The sequence below is a fragment of the Durio zibethinus genome, chromosome 15 (genome assembly GCF_047325235.1).
Source record: "Durio zibethinus cultivar Kanyao isolate XHJ-2024 chromosome 15, ASM4732523v1, whole genome shotgun sequence".
Classification (NCBI taxonomy): domain Eukaryota; kingdom Viridiplantae; phylum Streptophyta; class Magnoliopsida; order Malvales; family Malvaceae; genus Durio; species Durio zibethinus.
This window is the reverse complement of record NC_143176.1, coordinates 22,537,769-22,559,171: the sequence shown is the minus strand read 5'-3', so window position 1 is coordinate 22,559,171 and position 21,403 is coordinate 22,537,769. Positions and strand designations below refer to the sequence as shown.

The 21,403-nt window shown below is 33.6% G+C and overlaps 3 protein-coding genes and 1 pseudogene across 14 annotated transcripts; 1 reads left to right on the top strand and 3 right to left on the bottom strand.

Moving 5' to 3' along the window:
- Positions 1 to 4,231: 4,231 nt before the first annotated feature.
- Positions 4,232 to 6,584, bottom strand: LOC111302186 (uncharacterized). 9 transcript variants are annotated; one of them, XM_089744893.1, is made up of 5 exons: positions 6,160 to 6,584; positions 5,654 to 5,749; positions 5,205 to 5,522; positions 4,808 to 4,879; positions 4,232 to 4,671 (listed from the first exon to the last, which is right to left on the bottom strand). In XM_089744893.1, exons 3-5 carry the CDS (start codon positions 5,424 to 5,426, stop codon positions 4,651 to 4,653), a joined length of 315 nt encoding a protein of 104 aa, XP_089601019.1. In that variant the 5' UTR covers positions 5,427 to 5,522; positions 5,654 to 5,749; positions 6,160 to 6,584; the 3' UTR covers positions 4,232 to 4,650. The 9 variants fall into 9 exon arrangements, with proteins under 9 accessions (XP_089601019.1, XP_089601015.1, XP_089601020.1 ...); XM_089744889.1 differs by lacking the exon at positions 4,808 to 4,879 and adding an exon at positions 6,008 to 6,019 and having other exon boundaries at positions 6,160 to 6,575; XM_089744894.1 differs by lacking the exon at positions 5,654 to 5,749.
- Positions 6,585 to 7,126: 542 nt separating this feature from the next.
- Positions 7,127 to 10,409, top strand: LOC111301455 (oligoribonuclease-like). Its single transcript, XM_022897109.2, has 8 exons — positions 7,127 to 7,513; positions 8,001 to 8,135; positions 8,230 to 8,306; positions 8,548 to 8,629; positions 8,750 to 8,805; positions 8,953 to 9,039; positions 9,611 to 9,701; positions 9,991 to 10,409. Exons 1-8 carry the CDS (start codon positions 7,183 to 7,185, stop codon positions 10,107 to 10,109), a joined length of 978 nt encoding a protein of 325 aa, XP_022752844.2. The 5' UTR covers positions 7,127 to 7,182; the 3' UTR covers positions 10,110 to 10,409.
- A 574-nt stretch (positions 10,410 to 10,983) lies between these two features.
- On the bottom strand, positions 10,984 to 15,542 carry LOC111301457 (SNF1-related protein kinase regulatory subunit beta-1-like; annotated as a pseudogene). The gene is made up of 5 exons (XR_016328348.1): positions 15,378 to 15,542; positions 15,066 to 15,268; positions 13,161 to 13,339; positions 12,883 to 13,045; positions 10,984 to 11,380 (listed from the first exon to the last, which is right to left on the bottom strand). The product of XR_016328348.1 is annotated as an SNF1-related protein kinase regulatory subunit beta-1-like (transcript).
- Positions 15,543 to 16,563: 1,021 nt separating this feature from the next.
- ZIFL2 (zinc induced facilitator-like 2) lies at positions 16,564 to 21,071 on the bottom strand. 3 transcript variants are annotated; one of them, XM_022897107.2, is made up of 17 exons: positions 20,731 to 21,060; positions 20,425 to 20,465; positions 20,208 to 20,268; positions 20,006 to 20,108; positions 19,790 to 19,892; positions 19,632 to 19,685; positions 19,485 to 19,547; positions 19,338 to 19,387; positions 19,175 to 19,250; positions 18,377 to 18,592; positions 18,108 to 18,195; positions 17,915 to 18,000; positions 17,693 to 17,800; positions 17,471 to 17,515; positions 17,296 to 17,384; positions 17,124 to 17,167; positions 16,564 to 17,026 (listed from the first exon to the last, which is right to left on the bottom strand). In XM_022897107.2, the coding sequence occupies exons 1-17, from the start codon at positions 20,876 to 20,878 to the stop codon at positions 16,935 to 16,937; spliced, it is 1,467 nt and encodes a 488-aa protein (XP_022752842.2). In that variant the 5' UTR covers positions 20,879 to 21,060; the 3' UTR covers positions 16,564 to 16,934. The 3 variants fall into 3 exon arrangements, with proteins under 3 accessions (XP_022752842.2, XP_089601014.1, XP_022752843.2); XM_089744888.1 differs by having other exon boundaries at positions 20,425 to 20,628; positions 20,731 to 20,850; XM_022897108.2 differs by lacking the exon at positions 17,124 to 17,167 and having other exon boundaries at positions 16,942 to 17,082; positions 20,731 to 21,071.
- Positions 21,072 to 21,403: the final 332 nt, after the last annotated feature.

Sequence of the window (21,403 nt, the reverse complement as noted above, 5' to 3'; positions counted from 1 at the left end):
GCAAAATTTAAGAATATCTTTTATAGTGAAAAAATAATTAAAAAAATTTATATTATCAAGTTTACACATTAGCAAAATATTTTATTTAAATTTCAAAATTTAATTGTCGATTGACATTTTGATTAATTAGCATAAAAATTCTGTTGATATTTGCAAATTACGTATTTAAAAAAATTTATGTACATAATATTTTTTTCAAGTAAATAAATATAAAAAGCAGGGAGTTAGGGATTGATTATAAAATTTTACTGTATATTTGAAGTTAATTTCAGGTTGAATTCTAAACTTCATTATTATAAGACTTGCCATTAATATTTTTTTTCTATAGATAATATTTTTAATTTTGTTGGAAATTTTTTTTAAATTCTATGATAATATATTAAATAATTTTCTTTAAAAAAAAGCATTATTTACTTCTCATGTCATTATTTATTTCCCCAATTTCAGATTTTTTTTAACAAAACAACCTAAAAAATAAGTAAAATAATGTGAGTATATATACATTTGATTACTTAATCCTAAGAAAGGGATCTTTAATAGTAACTTAGTGCATGCCACTTTCTCAGATAGCATTTGACTTCCTTTTTTTTTTTTACTAAAGTATTTGCCCAATTGATTGAGTGGTTTAAAGTAATTATCAAGTATAGAAAAAATATGGACGGCAAAATGTTAGGAGATTGTTGGTCGGGACGTTAATCTTACTTAAATTTGATGGGAACTCAATTTTTATCTTAATGAAATTGAAAATAGATGTTAAATTTTAAGAATAGAAATGAACTTGATATAATTTTAAATTTTTTATTGAATATTGATACAAAGAGATATAATATAACACTTATTTTGCACTTATATATTTATATATATATATATTTAATTAGTTAATTTTTTATTTAATAATATGAATTTATTTTAGATTAATTAGAATTTGTATTTAAATATATATTTATAAAAAATTATATAAATATATAAAATAAAAAAATAAATTAGATTTTTGTTATTTTTATAAAAACTTAAAGATACCAAAATTATTCATACTTATTAAATATTTATAAAAATAAATTTAAAATATTTATTAAATATAAATATAAAAATAACTATAATATAAAAAATATAAATAAAAATATTTTACTTATCTCATATCTTATTTGTTGACATCTTCTTATTGGGTTACTTCAAAGATAAAAGCAAAGTATTTTTTTTTTTTTTTTAATGTTGGGATGGGATTTTTGTTTGAACTTGAGCTCAAATCAAAATCTTTTATCATAATTTTGATACTTTTAAAATCCTGATCAAGTTGCTGGTGGTGATGTAATTGAACATGCTGACCCTCATTTATTGGGACAGGTAAAAATTTTTTATATAATAATATTAAAATATATTAAAATGTTATTTTGACTTTTTTTTAATTATTTTAATGACGCATTTTTTATATTAATTTGATACAATCAAGAAATCATTCAAAATTGTATACATATCTTTTTTTTTCTTTTTTTTATTCTTCTTTAATGATTATCTAATGATTTATTTATTTTGTTTGATTAATAATGGCAAATTAAAAAAAAAAAAAAAACAGTAAGATACTTGGAAGATCTTCATTATTCATCCTTGGGAACAATAGTACCCCATGCATCTAATTTAATAAATACATACTAATATTTGATTATTAATATTAATTAAAGAAATTAAAGTTACAATTTTTCAAGAAATCATTTTCTAAAAAAAAAAAACCAAAAGCAAAAGCAATCATTTGCAGAATCGAAGGGGATCCATTTTTTTTTCTCTTCTTTCTCAAAGAGATTATTTTTATACTAAACATTTATTAGTGGTTTAGATTGAATAATATTAGTGGAGCCAATGGTTAGACACGATAATCTAAATAAATATGATATAATTTAAAATTATAATAATATTATATATAAATTTAATAAAATAAAATTTATATTTAATATTTTTATATAGATATAAATGATTATATATAATTTTTATATAAAATATAATATAAATATATAAATTTTAATATTTTATATAATATAAATATATAAATCATCGTATCAACGAATGATCTTGCGTAAAAAAGCAGCAAAGTAAGATTTGGTCCGGTTTTTCCTTTTTTCTTTCCTTAATTTTTTCCATTGCAGCAGCTTTTATTGGATCTTTTAATCTCACTTATAAAATAAAATTTTTATTACAAAAAATAATTAAAAAATTAAGTCTTAAGAGACGATCTTCATCAATAAAAGCGTGTCCTACTCCCCCCTCTATAATTTTATATATAAAGGTAAAATCAAATTATATAAAAAAAATTATATTTTTCAATCATTAATTTTAATAAATTTTAAAAATAAAAAAGATAATATTTTGATATCACCTCTTAAATTTATTGAAATTTATAATTTAAAAAATATATAAAACTATATATATATATAATATTAGGGCCGACAAACAAGCAAAATGTTGAGTAGGTCATGAAAGATGTTCATGGTTTTGTTTATATTTCATTTTTTGAGAAATAAAAATAGGATAGCCTAGTACATTTCTCATTGTTTAATTTCTACAGTTAAATGATATTAATAAACAGAAGATTGATCTAATATTAAATCGTCATCCCTTTGGTAGGGAGGCAAAACAATTAATATATTAGTTTCATATTTAAATGTAAAGGGTTTTTTTCTTTTCAACCCAAGTTAGAAATGAGAAAAGGCTAGCTGTCCTATTATAATTCTGTCAAGATTCTGGTAAGAACATCTCAAAATCTGAATGGTTTAAGATTATCTGCAGATTTATTACTCAAGGTGGTCTGAAAATGAATCTTGGCCACGACTTGTTCTTCTGTTTTTGACAGAAAACGGCAGCCTTTCCTTTGTTTGAGGTCACTCTTTGCTTATTTTATTCAAGAAGACGTTTATTTTAGTTTCTTTTTCAACTCAAGAGTATCAGTGGAGCTGATCAGGATGACTAGTGGAAGCATAGGAGGAGAAAGACTGTTGTTCCAAAAATGGTGGGGGGTGGGGGGAAGATATATAATTGGATAAAATAATTGATGTTGCAATGAAGATTATCAGAATCCTGGGGTAGGAAATGGAGGGACCGCAAAAGGGTGGAAATTGAAGTGGACCACCTTTTTTAAGGCTTTCAGTCATGGCTGCTAAGTGCTTAAAAAGGAAAACCCACGTCAACTTACAGTTTTATAATCATTTATTCGTTGAGCTTATATGTATGGCGAATGACGATGAAAACATTGGCTATGGCTAGAACCCAACAGGACGACGTGAATCATGCAATATCTAATGCATTCAAGTAAATCCCTGGTGATGAAGAGAGGGATTTTAAAGTTATAATGAAAAGATAGACCTGCCAGCCAGTGAGAGGGGGAGCTGAAAAGAAGCGAAAGCAAAAGAAGAAGGTTTTCTCTGTTGCGTTAGGCGTGCCATGAAGATTTTTATGGTAACAATGAACCTACCAAAACCAGTTCTTTGCATTAGGCATATGCGTGAAATGACAAATGAGATTCACACTGTAACAAAGGAGAGTGGTTTTTTTCCTGTCTGTTTAGGGTGAAAACTACGGAACAAAAGTAGACATATATACGATCGTACGGACATGCGGACACAAGGAAGTACTTGAAGATTAAGGCAAGAAAGTGTTGTTGGGTGGGATAGGATGGGACATGCATGGGAGGGAAGAAATTATGGGAAAAGAAAGCCAGGGCAAGTCTCAACAAATAAGAATGGGGCGTCTGTGCTGCTAATGTATCCCACGAGATCGACCGTCCAAGCAATTCTTACTGCTCAGTGGAGACAAATTTCATCTTAGTTACCCTCTTGAGGTCCACTAACTCCATTACTGTGGCTTTCGGATTTATTTTCAAGCTCGAGATGACAAGGAAGTGGACGAATCACCCGTTTGTGATAATCACTTAGAAGAAACGAAGAGTTTGTCTTTTTGATAGATTTAATCATGGGCTTGTACTTCAAAGTTTGCAGAATGGTCAGCCAATCTAAAAGAGCCCAAAGCAGGATAGCCCAGGAAGGCAGGAAGCTTTCACCGGAATCGCTGCCCCCAGCTGGTTGACATGCAAAAAACTTGGTTGTATTGTTTTATGTTCTTCACTGATGAATGATTTCTAAAATGCTCCAATCTCCATTAGTCATTAGAGTCGTTCCCTCAATGCCAAAGAAAAATAATCAATCATGTAGGTCTGAGCTGGTCAGGTTAAAAGAGAGAGAAAAAGTGGATGGAAGTTCACCCTTGCCAACGAATTTTCATTAAGGAATCTAAAATATAAATACAACAAATGTTAACAAGAAACGAAAAATGCTGAAGCTACTTTCAAACTTTCTTTTGGTAGATTAATCTTCCACATTATATCTGAGTTTGACTTGATATAAAGTTATACATATAATCACCAGTGAAATTAGGTCATACCATCTCTCCAAGAGCATCACCATTTCACAGTGTGGAGTATGCAGGAAAAGATCAACAGCCATGGCTTTTACAGGTCGAAAAGGCGGTGAAACAGGCATAGATTTGGCTAGGTGCCATGCTAAAACAGCACTACTCATGTTCCTCCAACCTCGGTTATCTTTCTTCCCTTTCTCAACTCCCCCGGGAGAGGGTGTGCAGAGCTCAATAGCATTTGCCACTAAGCTTTCAGGATTGCAGGAAATATACCTAGGAAACAGACAGAGGGTTGAATTCAGGTTCAAGAGAGAGGGGATGGAACGATCAAAGCAAGAACACTAAAAGCTCATAATGGAAAGTCACACAAGATGCATAGATGTGAATGAGTTCATAAAGCTTTGATCACCTGCATTTTCAGAAAACAATAAAATGGTAAGCAGCTTTTGTTTTGTAGAGTACATAGATGAAGTCCAAGGTTCTAAGACAATACAGATCGCATTTAGATAAAACCGTTAATTTTCTTAAAGCATATAGGTTTTGCACAATAAACGGCAGATAAAAGAACAATGTCTAAAATTAAAGTCAACTATTTGGAAGAAGAACTAGGTGAATGTTGAATTTCAGTAAACTGTAGTTCCAGAGAGAATTTCTGTACGTATAGGTCCAGAATCGTTGAAATAAATGCTACTTGATAGGGATCAAATTTAAACAAGGCAACAATGAACTGCACGACATAATCATAGAGCTTAAAGGAATTGGAATGTAGACAACTGTTGGTATATCAAGAGTATAATAATACTTACAGTGGGATGGGGTACCATACATGGAGGATCAACAATAGCAACGACATTTTTGAATTGCTGCACTGAAGAGTTTCCATCTTTTGAAGTGGAACTCCCCCGAAGTTGATTTTGGAGCTCTTTTCCATCATTTTCTGAAGAAAAGTTTTCGGGCTCTTGGCATGAGCTCTCTCGATCATTATGTGCATTGGTTTTGTGTGAATCTTTCTCTTCACAGGTAACCATTCCTTTGTCACTACTTTCTAAGGCACTTGAAAGTCGACCTTGTCTTTCAGACAAGTTTAGCTACTCCTTCAACAGAGACCCTATTACATCCTCAGCCTGTTCCTCATAGACAGCACAGAGGAAAATAACCAAATAATGAAATGCAGGTTGTAAGTACAACAACTGAACCCTGCCCCCACCCCAAAACCCGAAATAAATCAACCAAGGAGGCAAGCAAACAAATCAACCTTTGAACAGATGAATCTAATATTTTTTATCCTATTAACCTCGGCATTCTTATGAGCATCTTGAACTGCAGAAGCATTCATTTCAATGCCAATTACCTGCAGATTTTAATGCCAAGACAAGGATCAATCATTAAAACGGGAAGAATCTGCTATTTCATAAACAAATTAACTCAAAGCATTATCAATTGGTTTAATACTTCAAAATATCAACCATTAAAGAGCCTCCAGCATTGTCATTTTTTACACTTTTATCCAATATGGCGCTCAATCTATGTCATATGACTCAGACTACGGTCTCAATCATGTATGTGACTATAAACAACAGGAAGGATGGGCATCGGATAGTGTTATTACCATACCAACACACTATGTGCTAACGTGAGCCCAATTGTTCCAGTCCCACAGCATATGTCATACAGCAAGGTATCAGGACCAAACAAATTATCCAGAATTACCATAAAAAATGTTTCAACTGAAAGATATCTATAGAGGCTCAAGGTCCTAACCTGAAAAAATGCTGCTGGAGATCCCTTATACAATCATGAATTCTTGCTTCTACAACATTATTGGTTGTATCCAGCTGAAGACCACCTTCTCCCTTCAGGTTGGGTATTGAATACAATGGAGCATCAGCCGGTGCCACGTTTGATATTCCTTTGATGATCCTGGATGAAAACAATGACCACAGAGACAATGAGAAAAAGAACAATTAGATGAAGAGACAACATATGTCGGCCGTTGATTAGGGATTGGACGGCGGGATTGCTTCCGGTAGGGGTAGGGGAGCTTCTGGTGTTAAATGTCGGCCATTGGTTTTGGGGTTTTGGGTGGCGGAATCTAGGGTTTTAGTTTCAGAAAGTTCTATTTGGAGAAGCCGCCATTTCAGTTTCAGTTTATTTTAGTTCACTTCTGGATATTCTTTAAATTTGTATAATTATTATTTAAAAAAATAATAATAATTTGACTTAATTTTAATAGATTTTTACAACTTGTATTTAACAAAAACTCTAACACATAATAATTCTATTAATTTCAAAGAAAATAGAAGTGTGGAATGAGATTTTTTGAAATCTTATATTCTAGTTTTATTTGTAAAAAAAAATATTTTTTTAATTAAGATTTAAATGAATATTTAAAATTAACTTTTTAGAAAAAACTACATATCTTATATGTTTAAAATTATTTTTCTCTTTCACTTTTTCATTTCTTTAAGATATATATAATTTTAGTAAATATATATATAAAATTTTCCATCATAAAAATGTTAAAAAAAAAAGTTAAAAAAATGATACAAATATGAGTTAAATATTTATTATGTAGATTTTCCATCATGATAATAACATTATCATATATGTCTTATCAAGTAAAAAGAAATTTTGGGGACCACAAAAAGAATTAAATAATTTTTTTATTTGCAAAGTTAAAACTTAGAATAAATCCATTTAAGCGAAAAAAAAAAAAAAGAAATGTATTGGACAAGATTTTTTTTTCCCCAAAAATTCTAAGCTACTTAAAATTAGAAAAAAAAAATGTATAGTATTTCTCTTTTTATCAGAAATAAAAATGTTTACTTGCCATTGAGGAAGTATTTTTACTTTGGAGGACTATATAAATTAGGGCACGTTAGGCAAGCAAAAGGGAAAAGCTTTCGCTCAACCCTCCCTGGTTTCCTTTTCCGGGCTCAACGGAAAGTCGCCGGAAAATCGTTTTGGAAAAGCTGGAGACCGGTTTCAAATTGCGCCAATAGCTTTGGGAAAAGAATGGGTGACCGCCTCTCGAATGTGTTTTCGGTGCTGGAGATTGACGTCGAGGACGATCATCCCGCGTCCGCATCTTCTTCTTCCTCTTCCAAAGCTTCAGGTCAGGCGATTTACTTTCGTCTTTCAATCATGCAGTTACTGCCTCTGGGTTAGGGTTTGTTTAAGCACTTCAAAGGAAATTTATTTCTTTGAATCATTTGGACTTTGGGGTTTGCTTTTATCTACTAAACCTGACAATCTAAAACATGATACAGTGTCATCCAACACTATGTTAGCACACGAAAATGACATTGCATAAAATTTTAGCAACAACTATATATAGGTTTAACAAAATTAAAAAATATATTTTATATTTTTTAGTAAAATTCAATACAAATACATGAATTTTAGTATTTTACATGATATGAATACACGAATTGTAAAGTCTAATTTTATGGAAACTTGTAATGCTGGTATGGATTATGGAAGCTTTTAATATCTAAGTTAGGGCTTTTTATTAAAAAAAATGGTGATGAACTGAAAGGTTTTATGCTAAAGCCTTTAATTTGGAGTTTGTGATTGTTGAATGATGTTTGCCTTTGATACAGGTAAAAGCAAAAGCAATGGAAAGGGCTCAACTGATGTGGTTGTTGTCAAACAAGAGAAACAGAGTAAACTGAATTCAGCATTGCTTTCGGAGAACTACAAGTTACCCCTTGTGTGGATTGACTTGGAAATGACTGGTTAGCATAGCAAAAAAGGCCTATTTATAACTAATTTAGTTAGTCCAATGGTGGATTATGCGACGTAAAAATGGAATTCATTTCATCTATGCAGGTTTGGATATTGGGGTTGATAGAATTTTGGAGATAGCTTGTATAATTACAGATGGCAGTCTCACCAAATCAGTGGAGGTTTTTTATTTCTTTTCTTTTCAATTTTTATGTCCTTGATTTAGGATAATCTCTTAAGTATTTTGTTAAAAAATAGCAATGCTTTCAACAAAGCATGATTTTGATAATTATTAAGTGATCAAAACATTTCAGCTTCTAATGTCATTTTAACCTACTAATGCACATGCATTTTGTTGAAGTAAAAGATATCATTCCAAATGTGGTATTCCTAAGTTCTAATTCAGAATATTTTCTCCTTCAGGGTCCTGATCTGGTTATCCATCAATCTAAAGAGTGTTTAGATAGAATGGGGGAATGGTGTCAAAATCATCATGCAGCTAGTGGTATGTGGCTCAAGACAAATTGTGTTCTGATATGTAAATTTCCATTATCATCAGCGTCTTTCTGCATTTTTATGGAATAATAGATCAGGAACCATAACTAACAACCTTCAATTATTTTAGGATTGACAAAGAAAGTGCTCCAAAGTACAATTACTGAAAGAGAAGCTGAAAAGCAGGTCAGTAAAAATATCATCAAAATTAAGTTCTGTAAGAATCTCACTAACTGGTATTTTTTAACTATAGGTTATAGAATTCTAGTAGGATGCAAATTTTTCTTTTTTTTATTTTTCAAAATTTTGCAGTTATGTTCTTTGATAGTGCAGGTCATAGAATTTGTGAAGAGAAATGTTGGTACATACACACCTCATTTAGCTGGAAATTCGGTTTATATGGATTTTCTCTTTTTAAAGGTAATAAGCAATTCATATCACTCTCAGTTTAGCATACTTGGTTTCTATCAAAAATGAAACAAACACCAGATACTTGTTCCTTTAACCTGGTCTTACAGAGTTGAGTTTGGGGGGCTTAGATGATAATTGGGCCATTAAATAATCTATAGAATAGAAAAAGGTAAGATCTTATTATCTGTTTTCTGTTTCAGTACTATTTCGAATGGGTAAGCTGTCTGTGGTTCTTCATAAACTTCCCCTTATACTTTCTTTGATAATTTTCTAGTCAGTTCTGAAAAGGGCAATTGCATGTATTAGAAGATGAATGTGGTGTTGTTTTTCTTTTGTGGCAATTGATTATCCAAATCAAATTTATTGTTGATATTCTTGTGATCTGTTGGTGCTTTTTCTTGAAGTAGTGTCATTAATTATGAAATGTGCCCCAGTCTAGGAAGCTTCTTTTATTTTCAACAGACTGAGAGGCCTTGGTTCTTTTAGCATTTTCTTTTTTTTAAGTTCCTTGTATAACTTTTGTCCTTCGTTATTGTTGGCAATATTTGACCTCCTAACCAGCTTTTTTTTTCTTTTGAAGAAATATATGCCAGATTTGGCTAGTCTTTTCTCTCATGTAATTGTTGATGTGAGCAGTGTAAGGGCTCTTTGTATTCGCTGGTTTCCAAGAGGTAAATCCAGCTCTTTGCTTTAAAATTTCTATATGATTTTGAAAGTTATGAGTAAACAAATTTCATTGAATTGTTAGATGAATCAAACTGTTGGCCTGATATATTGCCGAGTTTATTATGTGTGTGCTTCTTATCACACCTTATCATTCTTTTTTTTTATATTTGGCAAGTGCATGCACATGAAAGCCCAACAGCGGATAGTTCTTGGATAATAATGGTGTATCCTATCATTTATTGCTGAATCATATGCTAATCTCATCATACATGTCTACGGCCTTTGCTCATGCAGATCAAAAGAAAGCCCCTTCGAAAGAAAAGAAACACAGAGCCATGGATGATATCAGAGAGAGCATATCGGAACTCAAGTACTTCAAGGAGACGATATTTAAAGCAAAGTCCAATAAGTAAATGCCAATTGCTATTGGAGACAAATTCACACAACTGCTAGCTACTCTTTCTTGAGAACAATTAGGTATTGAACTAGTTGTTTATAAATTTGGTACAAGTATTCTCATATGTTTATTTGATAATCCGCCTCAACATATGATGATCATTGCCACATAGCCATGTGGTTTGTATGTTGATGCAAATGTGCAATGGTTACAAGTTTGTCAAGGAGATCACTTGAGGTTCTTAACTGTAAGCAACATAATCTGTATGTGGTTTCATCGGTATAAGTATGCAGGGTTAAAGCAATGATTTCTTTTATATGATTTCAATTGCCAATTGGTACTTCCGCTATTGGATAGTTTCTCTTTCATTTTCAGTTCTTCCTCATTCAACAGAACATTTGACAGTAAAGCATGATCTAATTCAAAAGCTATATGGTAAATGCTTTCATTTCTAGGGATTGTTATCATCTCTAAACTAGTTTTCTTATAACAAAACCAATTCATGCATCTCAATGCTTGCACTAACATTTTTTTTTCACTTTTATGATCACAAACATCTTGGCAACCTAGTGGTTCAAGCCTAGTTCAAGGTAAATGTAAGCTCACTGTAAGCAGAGCAGAGTACATCCGCAGATGTGTAAGTCTTGCTTAATGAGATGTATATGTTATATTGTCCAATTCCAGGACAACTTTCTTTTTGCTCTTCTCCTTGAGTAGTTGGATCAAAAGCCAGTCTAATAAAGCTTTTCCTAATTGCTTTTACACATCAATTACCACTGCAGTTTATAAAGCTGTAGAAAAACCACACATGGCAAGCATTTGAAGGCAAGCAAACGTGTAAAGTATAACAAAACAAACAAAGGGCATGTTAAAGTGTCAAAGCAGATCTACAAAACAGGGGTACCTTAACAAACAAGTGTGAAAGTCACTTTCAATTCTTTACAGGGTGAAGCAATGGAAAAGTACATGTTACCTTTTGAGTGGCTTATGGAGTACAACAGTAACGTATTTGGACTCAAACCTATGGGTCAATCCCAGGGCGACAACAGACTGTGATGCCCGTCCTTTCTCTATGAAAAGGTGGTTAAGTACAACGTGTTCAGGCTTTGAAGATGATGCTCCATCTTGGTTATCTGTACTGAGGACAGTTACATGCAGCTGGGATGGAACTACAACAGGCTCCTTTGCAAAATCTTCCTCCGATGGAAATGCCTGACCATAACTGGAATTTGGGGATCCTGGAGCCTCAAACTCAGTTACACTATCCAGATTTTCAGGTACATTGTCCTGCAAGAAACAGTGAGTCGTAATGAAGCAAATAAAGGCAGCAAAAATGTGACAAGTATCATTTAGATCATGGTTACGGCCGAGATAAGGTGGTAAAAGTCATAAAACCATTATAGAGATGCTTTAAACATGACACAACGTATGTAACATTCATCTTCCCTGTTCATCCTTGTTTGCTCAATACAATGCCTGGTTGGTGCTAGGGCTCACAACTGCCCCAGGCTGGTGCCTTGGATGCAAAGCACCATGAGAGCTCTCAAGGGCCAGGCAACTGCCAAGGCTGTGCAAGGCATCTGTGCGTACCAAGGCTTGGCTGGTGCCGAGGCTTGGGGAGCCAGGTGTCTGTGTCACGGGTCGAGATTTAAGCTTCAAATCCGTGCGACTCCAGGATCCGGACATTCATCCTTATGGCATCCCAGATCAGTGTTCCTGTTACGGTTCACACCCTTGTGAGGTATTATTCGTTCTGATCTCTCTGATCTCACAGTTTTGTCTTACAAAAGGTGCTTCACAAGACGGAGGTGGTGTGAATTCTTATATTCCCTAGTGACCCTCTTATTATGTTTGATGTGAGATTCAAGAGTCTTTCTTAAGTCCGTGACATTCTCTCACACCTAACCTCATGACACCTTCATCACGGAGGTTGATTACCCTGCCTACCTCTCTTGAGGTGTTTGGCGTGAATCGAACGGTTTAGGGCTGACTTTGATACCACTTATCACAGGTCGAGACTTAAGCTCCGAACTCGCGCCACTCCGAAATCCAGGCATTCACCCTTCCGGTATCCCAGATCAGTCTTTCTGTCACGGTTCACACCCTTGTGAGGTATTGTCTGCTTTGACCCCTCTGACCTCACAGTTTTGTCCTGCAAAAGGCGTCTCACAAGACGGAGGTGGTGTGAACCTTTATATACTCCAGTGACCCTCCTATTATATTCGATGTGGGATTCAAGATTTCTTTTTAGGTCCGTAACACTTGAGCTGAAAGGGCCCGTAATGTCTGCACAGCTGCCTTTGGTTATATACTTGGCGCTCAAGAGGGAAACGTTTTCCCCGAGCTTCGTTGATAAACGGGTGTATCAAAATTCAAAAGGCCCAAGCTTGAGCCATTGTTGCAATCCACATCGATCATGCGCCAAGTTGATCAACGGACCAACTCTTGCCATTCTACATTTGACTTAGGCACATCACCAGTTCCCAATCCGTTTTCCTCCCGACAATTCCGAGCACTCTTATACTTTATTTTCAAAGTCCTTTTTATCTTTCACTTGTGATACTTGTTCGTTATTAGTTTCTCACTTGTATTTAGCCTTGAACAGATTTTACCACCCAAATTTACCTTAAACCTCTCTTTTTATGCAACAACAATATGCTAAAATTGCAGAGGTCCAGTTATGCTGGCCAGCCATTTATACTACACCAGCCTAGACAACATTACATGAAGTAAAAATGAAAGTCACATGATTCAAGTTGGAGCAAGTGGGCATATACGAAGATACATACATGAACATCAAGAAGATTACAAACATTGCCCATTTCATCAGCTACAAACGGTAGATCATGCATATATCTCCATTCACCATCGACAATAAACTTGTAATGGTAAATGCCAGATGGAAGGACCAAAAGAATTGAGTGGTCCTTACCAGATCTTTGCAGTCTCTTCCTGCAAGCAGAAAATAACACTCGTCCATGCTTGGGTTTCAGACAAAAAGAGGAACAACAGGATTTTTCCTGCATGAAAATGGCAGTGTCTATGACACAAGGAACTGAAAACCTACCTTGATCTCCAATTATCCCAAGAACCTTCCACAGCCACATCATTACCACCATAATTCCATGTAATGATGACAGGGATTCTTTTCTCAGATGGACTATCAGCAACCCCGGGAGAATAATTCCGCCAAATTTGGTTGAAAAAGGAATGGCCAGCACCTCTTGGTTAAGGAGCTGCAGTAACCTAAAAATGCACCAAAAACAACCAACCTATCAGTTGAAAGGTCACTGCCCAGATAGACAAAACTCTTTAGTTCATAAGTAAATCAGCAGCAGCACACTACTCCTACCTCTCCTCATTTCTTGGCAATCCCAATAACAGACCATAAACTGATGAATAGATGTCAAAAGATAAAACAATTTTGTTTAAAAAAGAAAAGAAAAGAAAAATTACTATCTGATCAGGATGAAGATCAACGAATCAAAAGAAACTAACTAAAGTAACACAATCAAATACTTGAAAGCATTGTGTATACTCACCCCTCCAAATTAAGCATCTAGAGCTCCACAAGAATCCATATGTGAAATCAACACCATACATATGTAAAGGGGCAAAAATTCTCACGGACAAAAACCAATCTAAGGACCAAAGAGATTGGGGATTCCAACAGTAAAGAAGATTCCGTTCCATGTTTCCAAAAGTTGAACACTTTGGGGTATTGGCATTGGCTAAGTTTTATCAAACACTCTTCCCCCTTCCCCCATGTGTTCAGGTATGTGTTTAGTTCTCATCATTCATCGGCTCAAAATATGCTAATAAAGATTTAAACATCTAAGCGCCCCCTCTTAAGCATTACAACATGTGCAAATAAGCTTTTTTAAACAAATTAAAAAAAAAAAAGCCAATTAACTGTAACAAATCAATGCATGTTCTATATATTACATTTAAGGAGCCAACAAAAGTATCCATTTTTAATCACTCCTTTTTACTTCCTAGTCAGTTTTCTTTGCAAACTTCTAGCAAATTTCTCAAAAGCAACAAAGTTGCGCTGATATGCAAAAAACATAGTCATCCATTACTAATTAGAGGTCTAATCAAACCGAGCCAAGTTGATACAGTAAGACACTCGAGCTTGACTCAAAATTCGCTGTTTGAAATTTAATTCGAACACAATCGAGTTTTAATTTTTAAGTTTGAATTCAATTTAAGATAAAAATTAAGTTACTCGAGGTTGCTCACTTGATTAGGCTTAATTAATAAAAATGAGCTCGATTCTCATACTTGATTTCAAACTAAATTACGTGGATTACCTCATAGTCAGTTTTCTTCGCAAACTTCTAATAAATTTCTCAAAAGCAACAAACTTACACTGCTATGCAAAAAACATTGTCTTCCTCTTCTCATTATTGTGTAATCAAGCCGAACCAAGGTGAGAAGCTCAAGCTTGACTTGAAATTCACTGCTTGAAACTCAGTTCGAACTCAATCAAATTTTAATTTTTAAGTTCGAATTCGACTCGGGATAAAAATTAAATTACTTGAACTCGTTCGATTAAACTCATTTAATAAAAATGAACTTGATCCTCATACTCGATTTCAAATTTGATTATGCATGTTTGAACTTGAGTTTGAACTTACTCGCTCGATAAGGAGCAATGACCGAACCGAATCCTGAGTTTTAGCCGAGCCGACCCGAGTAATTTGTGAGCATTCACATATCATTTACACCCCTGCTTCTCATTCCAAGAAACAATTCAAAATTTTTAATTTACTTATCTGGCACGCAACACACATATTTTTCTTCAGCTAATTTTTCAAATTTATAATCAAAACTCAGATTTGTTCTAATTCAAATGAATTTTGAAACCAAATATCTCTTTTATTTTTGGATATTTAGAGTAATTTATATTATTAAAAATACAATAAGTTCAAAGTCCTGGAAAGATCATTGAAATTTCGAAGATGCGAACCTGAGGAGCGCATACAAGAGGGGATCGAGACCAGTGAGGGCTCTGCGGCGGAGTGTTCGCCATTGAATCAGACGACCGCACGCGAACTGCAACTGCAGCAGCTCCACGAACGACCGGCTTGCCGCCGTTAGACCTTACAAAGAGATGGTCGACGCCTCCGTTGGCTCCGTCTTCTCTTCCGTTTGCATTTCCCATATCTTAAGCTTTTAATTTATTTTTCAGAGAGATCCACAGAAAAAACAAAAAATTGTGAGAAGAAAAAAAAAGAAACCCGTTTTGGTTATCGAATAAAGAAAGGGTCTTAAAGGGTACTGGTTTTCGGTTTATTTACGGAGATTGACACTGGGAACGTGATCAAACTGCCATTGCCGGGAAACGGTTGCTCTGAATCAAAAGCTTTTTTCATTTGTCGTCCTTTCGCAGACAAACTAAAAGTTACTGCATGTCAATTGATAAAATAAAAGGGGAAAAGTTAATTTGAAGCCGTTAATATTTTGATTTTGTGAGTCCTCTTTTATATATATATATATATATATATATATTAAGAGTTCCTTAGTAACGTTTTCGTATTTTCAATTTTTTTTTAAATTGAAAACAAAAATATGTTTGATAAGTTTTTTTATTTTTTATTTTTGAAAATTAAAATCAAAGTTTTAAAAAATTTTGAAAATTATATGTTTAATTTTTTAAAATAATTTGACACTTATCGTATGAGTTCTATTCACAAAAATTATAATTAAATGATGTTATCATTATTATATTAATAAAAAAATATTTTTATTATATAAATTATTATATTCAAAATAATATATTAATATATTAACATCATTATATTATTAATAATAAATAGAGTCTAAAAATTTTAATCATTTTCTTTTCATGTTTTTATAACAAAAACATTCTATTCAAATATATTTTTAAATTCAATAAATTAAAAATAAAATAAAACAAAATTTTCAAAAACCTAAAATATAAAACACACGGCAACAGCAGCCAACCTCTAATTTTTCCAATGTCGAGCTAATCTTCGGCTCTCTAAAGGATTCTGACGGTTGTCCAAAGAGTAATTGGGCTTGTGGTGATTTTGGTTTGGATCATGGCAACAACCAAAAGCTCAAGATCACACCATAAAATGAAACATTACGCCCTAAAATTGCGAATTAATATATTTATGTTTAGATTTGTTAGATGTTTATATAGGAATGAGAAAAAAATTTGAAAAAATCGATTTGAAATTGTATTATTTGATTTGGTGTAAATTAATATTTATTATATTTTTATTTGATTTAAAATAAATTATTAAATATATATTTAATTTAAGTCAAATTTTAAATTAAAAATTAACAATTTTAAAAAATTATAATTAAATATATTAAAATTTAATTCAATTAGGATAGAATTTTAAAATTTTATATATTATTTTTTAAAAAAAATTCAATTCAATCACCCCTAATATTATATAAAAACCAGGCTTTTTTTTTTTTTTTTTGAGGGAAGAGAAGAAAAAAAATATGAGGCCGATTTTCATTGACGTGTTTGAAGTACAACAGAGATGGCGATCTTTTGTTTGCACATGCAGCTCGTCCCAACAAGAAGGGTATTTATGGCAAGGAGCTTCCTGTTTAATTTTGTTGAGAGCGAGGGTGATGCAGTAAACCATATTCGGTATTTGTAGAAGATCCAATTTGCATGCACATAACCAGCTTTCTTGTTGTCCTCCATTAATGAAATGTAGCAATTTTGAGAATTTGCAGTCCCTTTATGAAACTTGATAATATAAACTTAAAGAACTAAGTGGTTCAGTTCAGTACAAGAATGACTCTGGTCATGTTTGTGTTATTACTTTCGCTTGGTATTTCCTTCAGATGATCATGAACGAGGTTCGGCAAGAAATGGCTTGAAAGTCAGCAGCAATCCGACAAACTGAACAACGTTTAGTACGAAGAACACCATCTGATCACCTGTTTCCAAACATCAAAGCATGTAATGCAGTAAATCGATCTGAGCACATGTAAATCTGCATGAACCATGATGATTGATTAGGATTCAACTACAAACCTGGAAGAAAAGCTGCGACTTGTCTCTTTTGTGCCCAAGAAAAGCTATAGATATTATGAAAATAAACATGAGAAAGTGATTCTTGGACATGAAGTGACAGGAAACTAGGTTGATGCATGTAAGCTAAATTATATACAGAAAATGAAAGGCTGAAATAGTTGGCATCACTTACAGGACTCCTCCTCCTGCTGGACCAAATGCTTTGAAAACAGACATTGCTGTCATTGAAAGGCCATTGGCGGCTCCCCTCTGACTTTGTGGCTGAAATAAGAACAAGCAATAATATTAAAACCAGAATAAGGAAATTACAGTGAAAATATTTTCGAAAATATGGGCAGAAAATGTACCACTGCATTGTTCTGCAATATGAACAATCCGGTAACAAGAGAAACCTACACAATACCAAAGAATTTGCTTCATAAATCAGATGACCTTAAACCAAAAATAAAAAATCTTGAAAGAAACATGTCTGATTCATTTCAGGGTATTCATTGGCTTCAGAATTTGAAGTTCAAGACCCAAAAGCTTCTCCATGTATTTGTGTACATTTTCGATGCAAATTCACTTACAGATAGAGTATTCCTTAATAGGGCTGCACAATTTATCACCACATGTAGGATTACACCCGAAAGCATAGTTATATAGGGGAAACATGACAGCAACGGAATTGATATTGCCTGACGATAAAGAAGCATAATTAAAAAAAAAAATTAACTAGCTATTTTACTGAAAAAGAATAAAAAAAAGGGGGAAAAGGTCTAGAAATACAGTATCTGCAGGTAAGATTTTACCGCTGAAAGCCGTGTAACCGTGAGAGGCCCAAGGACCTTTTCCACTGGTGGATACAACAGAAGTTGGAATAGTAAAAGACCTAATCCTGGCAATGATAGAAGTCAAGTTATTAGATTATGTGTTCTAAAAGAAAACATCAAATTTCAAATAGTTTATAAAAAATTATTGCAACATGGAAGGGTATGAATATACCAGAGATAGCAAGAACTTCACCAACATCTTGGGATGAAAAGCTCAATCCTCCATATTTTTTATCACTAACTGTCCAAAGTGAAAATATCTGCAAAGACAAGCTAAGCGTCTTACGTGAAATATGAACAACCATATCAAGATATCAAGAATATGCAAAGATCAATCATTATAAATCTTATCGAACATGGGAGCAGAAGATTACATTTTATGGCATGATCTATACTTCTGTTAGATAGGCATAGGTGATAGTACATTTTATGGCAACTTACTTCAGCGTAAGCTATTTCTTGAAGTGAGAAAACGCAATAGACAATGATCGTAGACATTAGTGGCCAATTTTTTAAGAGACTTGGTTTATGAGCCTGTCTGATCTCTTCAGGTTCTACGATGTTGTCCTTCTCACCAGATTCGATTGAAGATGTTTCTGACATATCATGTGGATCATATCTCTCATTTCCCTTTCCAACATGCTTGTGTAATGTCTCCTGCATAAATGTTTGCCAAGAGAGGGAAATAAACAATAGAAATGCTACTAGCAAGTTTTGTGATAAAACACCTATATACAAAGCATACGCCACAAAAAGAATAAAATTGTCTAGATTCAAAATGCAATAAATAAATTTGAAAGAATCAATCATTATACGGAAACTGGAGGCAGATGCATGCATATAAGCTAGTAAACAACTTAATCTTATTGCTTTTAAAGTAAGATTTAAGATTTCTTTTTTCATTTTTCATTTTTCTAACATCAAAGTGACCGTGGTATGCCATGATGTGGAGAATTTTGAGCAGAAGCTCCTTGATTCTACTGCATAAAACATATATCATAAATCTACAGTATAACATTCTAGCAGAGTTTTAAATTATCTCTATCAAGTCTTGTTTTACGAGTTCAATTAATATCTGGATCTAATCTTATTGAACCTGCTTATGTGATATCAGAATATCCACAGTTCAAAACTACAGAACAATTTCTTAATTGATCATGATGAATTTTTATTGCAACTCATGCCCCAAGCCAGAGTAGACAAAAAGGAAAAAGATGACAAAATGAGTTTGAGACTTACAGGAAGCCATCTGCAGGCAATAAGAACTCCAATAGCGTAAACTGATATTATGAGGCATGGTAAGAAGTAGGGAAATCTGCAATCATGTGCACATCAAAATATCACCACAAAAGGGAAAATATGACATACTGATAAAAAAAAAAAACAATGCAACACAGACTACCTTCCGAAAATGGAACCTTCGGAAAATACATTTGGATATTTCTCTGCTGGCTATAAGGCATACATGAATTAATAAACAATATGGTTATCAGGAAAGATAAACTTCTTTAATAACCGTGCAAAGAGTAGAACAATGGAACGTCTCTACCTGTGCAAAGAAGCCTCCGATAGCAGGGCCAATAATCAGTCCTATGCCTCGTGACGTACTAACCTGAAATGCAAAGTCTAATATAAATATGGTACTCCAGACGATGCACCTAGAACCCATATTAGACTACAAAATTGATTATCTTACAACAGAAAGTGCCAAAGCCCGATACTCCTCTCTACACACTTCGGAAGCATATGCCTAGAAAATAAGGTCAAGGTGGTGAAAGTAGTTGAAAAGTTGAACCATTAGCCCTCTTGAGTAAAGTAATAATGAACCCAAATTTGCATACACAGCTCACATACCCTTATTGTGCCCAGCACACTATTCAAGCAGCCAAGAAGAAATCTCATGGACAGTGCCATCCAGAAGCTTGTGCCAAGGCCAAAGAGAGCGTTGAATACCACCCTGAAACCCAAAACTTGTGATGATAAAGTTACCAATAACAATTAGTCTTGCTAAATGACTTCATTTTATCAATTATAATAAGTTTGCAATGTAGTGAATGAGAAATTTCTGACACTGAAAATGTCCCTATCAATATAATAGGTTTACGACCAAATCGATCAGCCACCACTCCCCAGAAAAGAGATGTCAAAGCTCTTCCAACCATAAATGAAGAGCCTGGTAGGGGAAAAAGTTACTGTAATTTAACACTAGTTCATTCTGAAATCTAATTTGATTAACATATAAAAGCTACTGAATATTAGCATTAGATATTACCCACAAATCCTGCATAGAAACCAATGTCTTCCTCTCTTTTTGCAATATGAAAGTCTCTGATCTGCCAAAAACAAAAAAAACATATTCAAACATAAAATGACATTATTGGCTTCCATAGTAGAATCATCAATATTGCAAACTGACTATAAAAACGATTTTCTCAGCCTAGGTAATAAGTCATAGGATGTGATAGGTTTCTCAGGGGCAGAAAACATACCATGAAGTAAACAAAGGGGAATAGTGAAGTTGTTGGCAAAGCTGAAAAATGTAACAATAATAAGATATGACTGTTAAAACTCATTTTAGAGAGACAGCAAAAGGAGAAGAAAAACCATAGACATTCCTTTTCTGCAAACAACAAATTTTCCATTAAAAGTGATGTCTCCCTTCAAAGAAGAGCCAACATGATTTGATTTTTGCCCTTCAATGACAACCCAAAAGCAAATATAATTAACTAATGCTAAAAGAAAAACTTTTATCTTTTTCCTTTTTACAGTTTATGGGATAATTCTGAAGTACTGACTAGAACACAGGGAGACAATCCAGATAAAAGACAAGTGCTTGTATGGGACTCCAGCTTCTTCTTGTTTGAGACGATCCATCTTACAACCTGGACAGTTTTCATAGTACTCCACGCCACTCTCCAACAAAGAAGTTCTGTTCTCTTCCATTTCACTCGCAAAAAAACTTCTCTCCCAGAAGAAAGAAAAAGGCAAAACGGGATTGTGTTGTCGTCTTGGGTCCAAACTTTAAGCAATTTCCACTTCATTTTCTACTTTTTGGACCAAAACGCAGAGTTCAACGCTTTCAAGGTGAAGCTACTTTACTCTTTACTTCGTGATATGAGAATCCGGTGTGAGTGAGAAGCATGTTCTTACTGATTGACGACATGATTAGCTTTGTGCTACATGAAGTCTAATCTTTCTGGCCAAAAGAAAAAGTTTAGTCTAGATCCATATGCAGATGATTGTCGCTCAAGTTACGTTCCTTGACCAAAGAACAAAAGTAAAGACAAAGAATAATTGAAAGTGACCCTTTTTTCTATGGTGACGGCTTGGATTTTTGAGCATGTGAATTATTGCCGTTTAAAAGACCGTCATGTCATTTTCTGCTCCAAATGATGTATGCACTAAGTGACTTCTATTTTCAGACAAAGATTTCCGGGGCAATCGGCAATTGCAAGTGAACCCCTAACA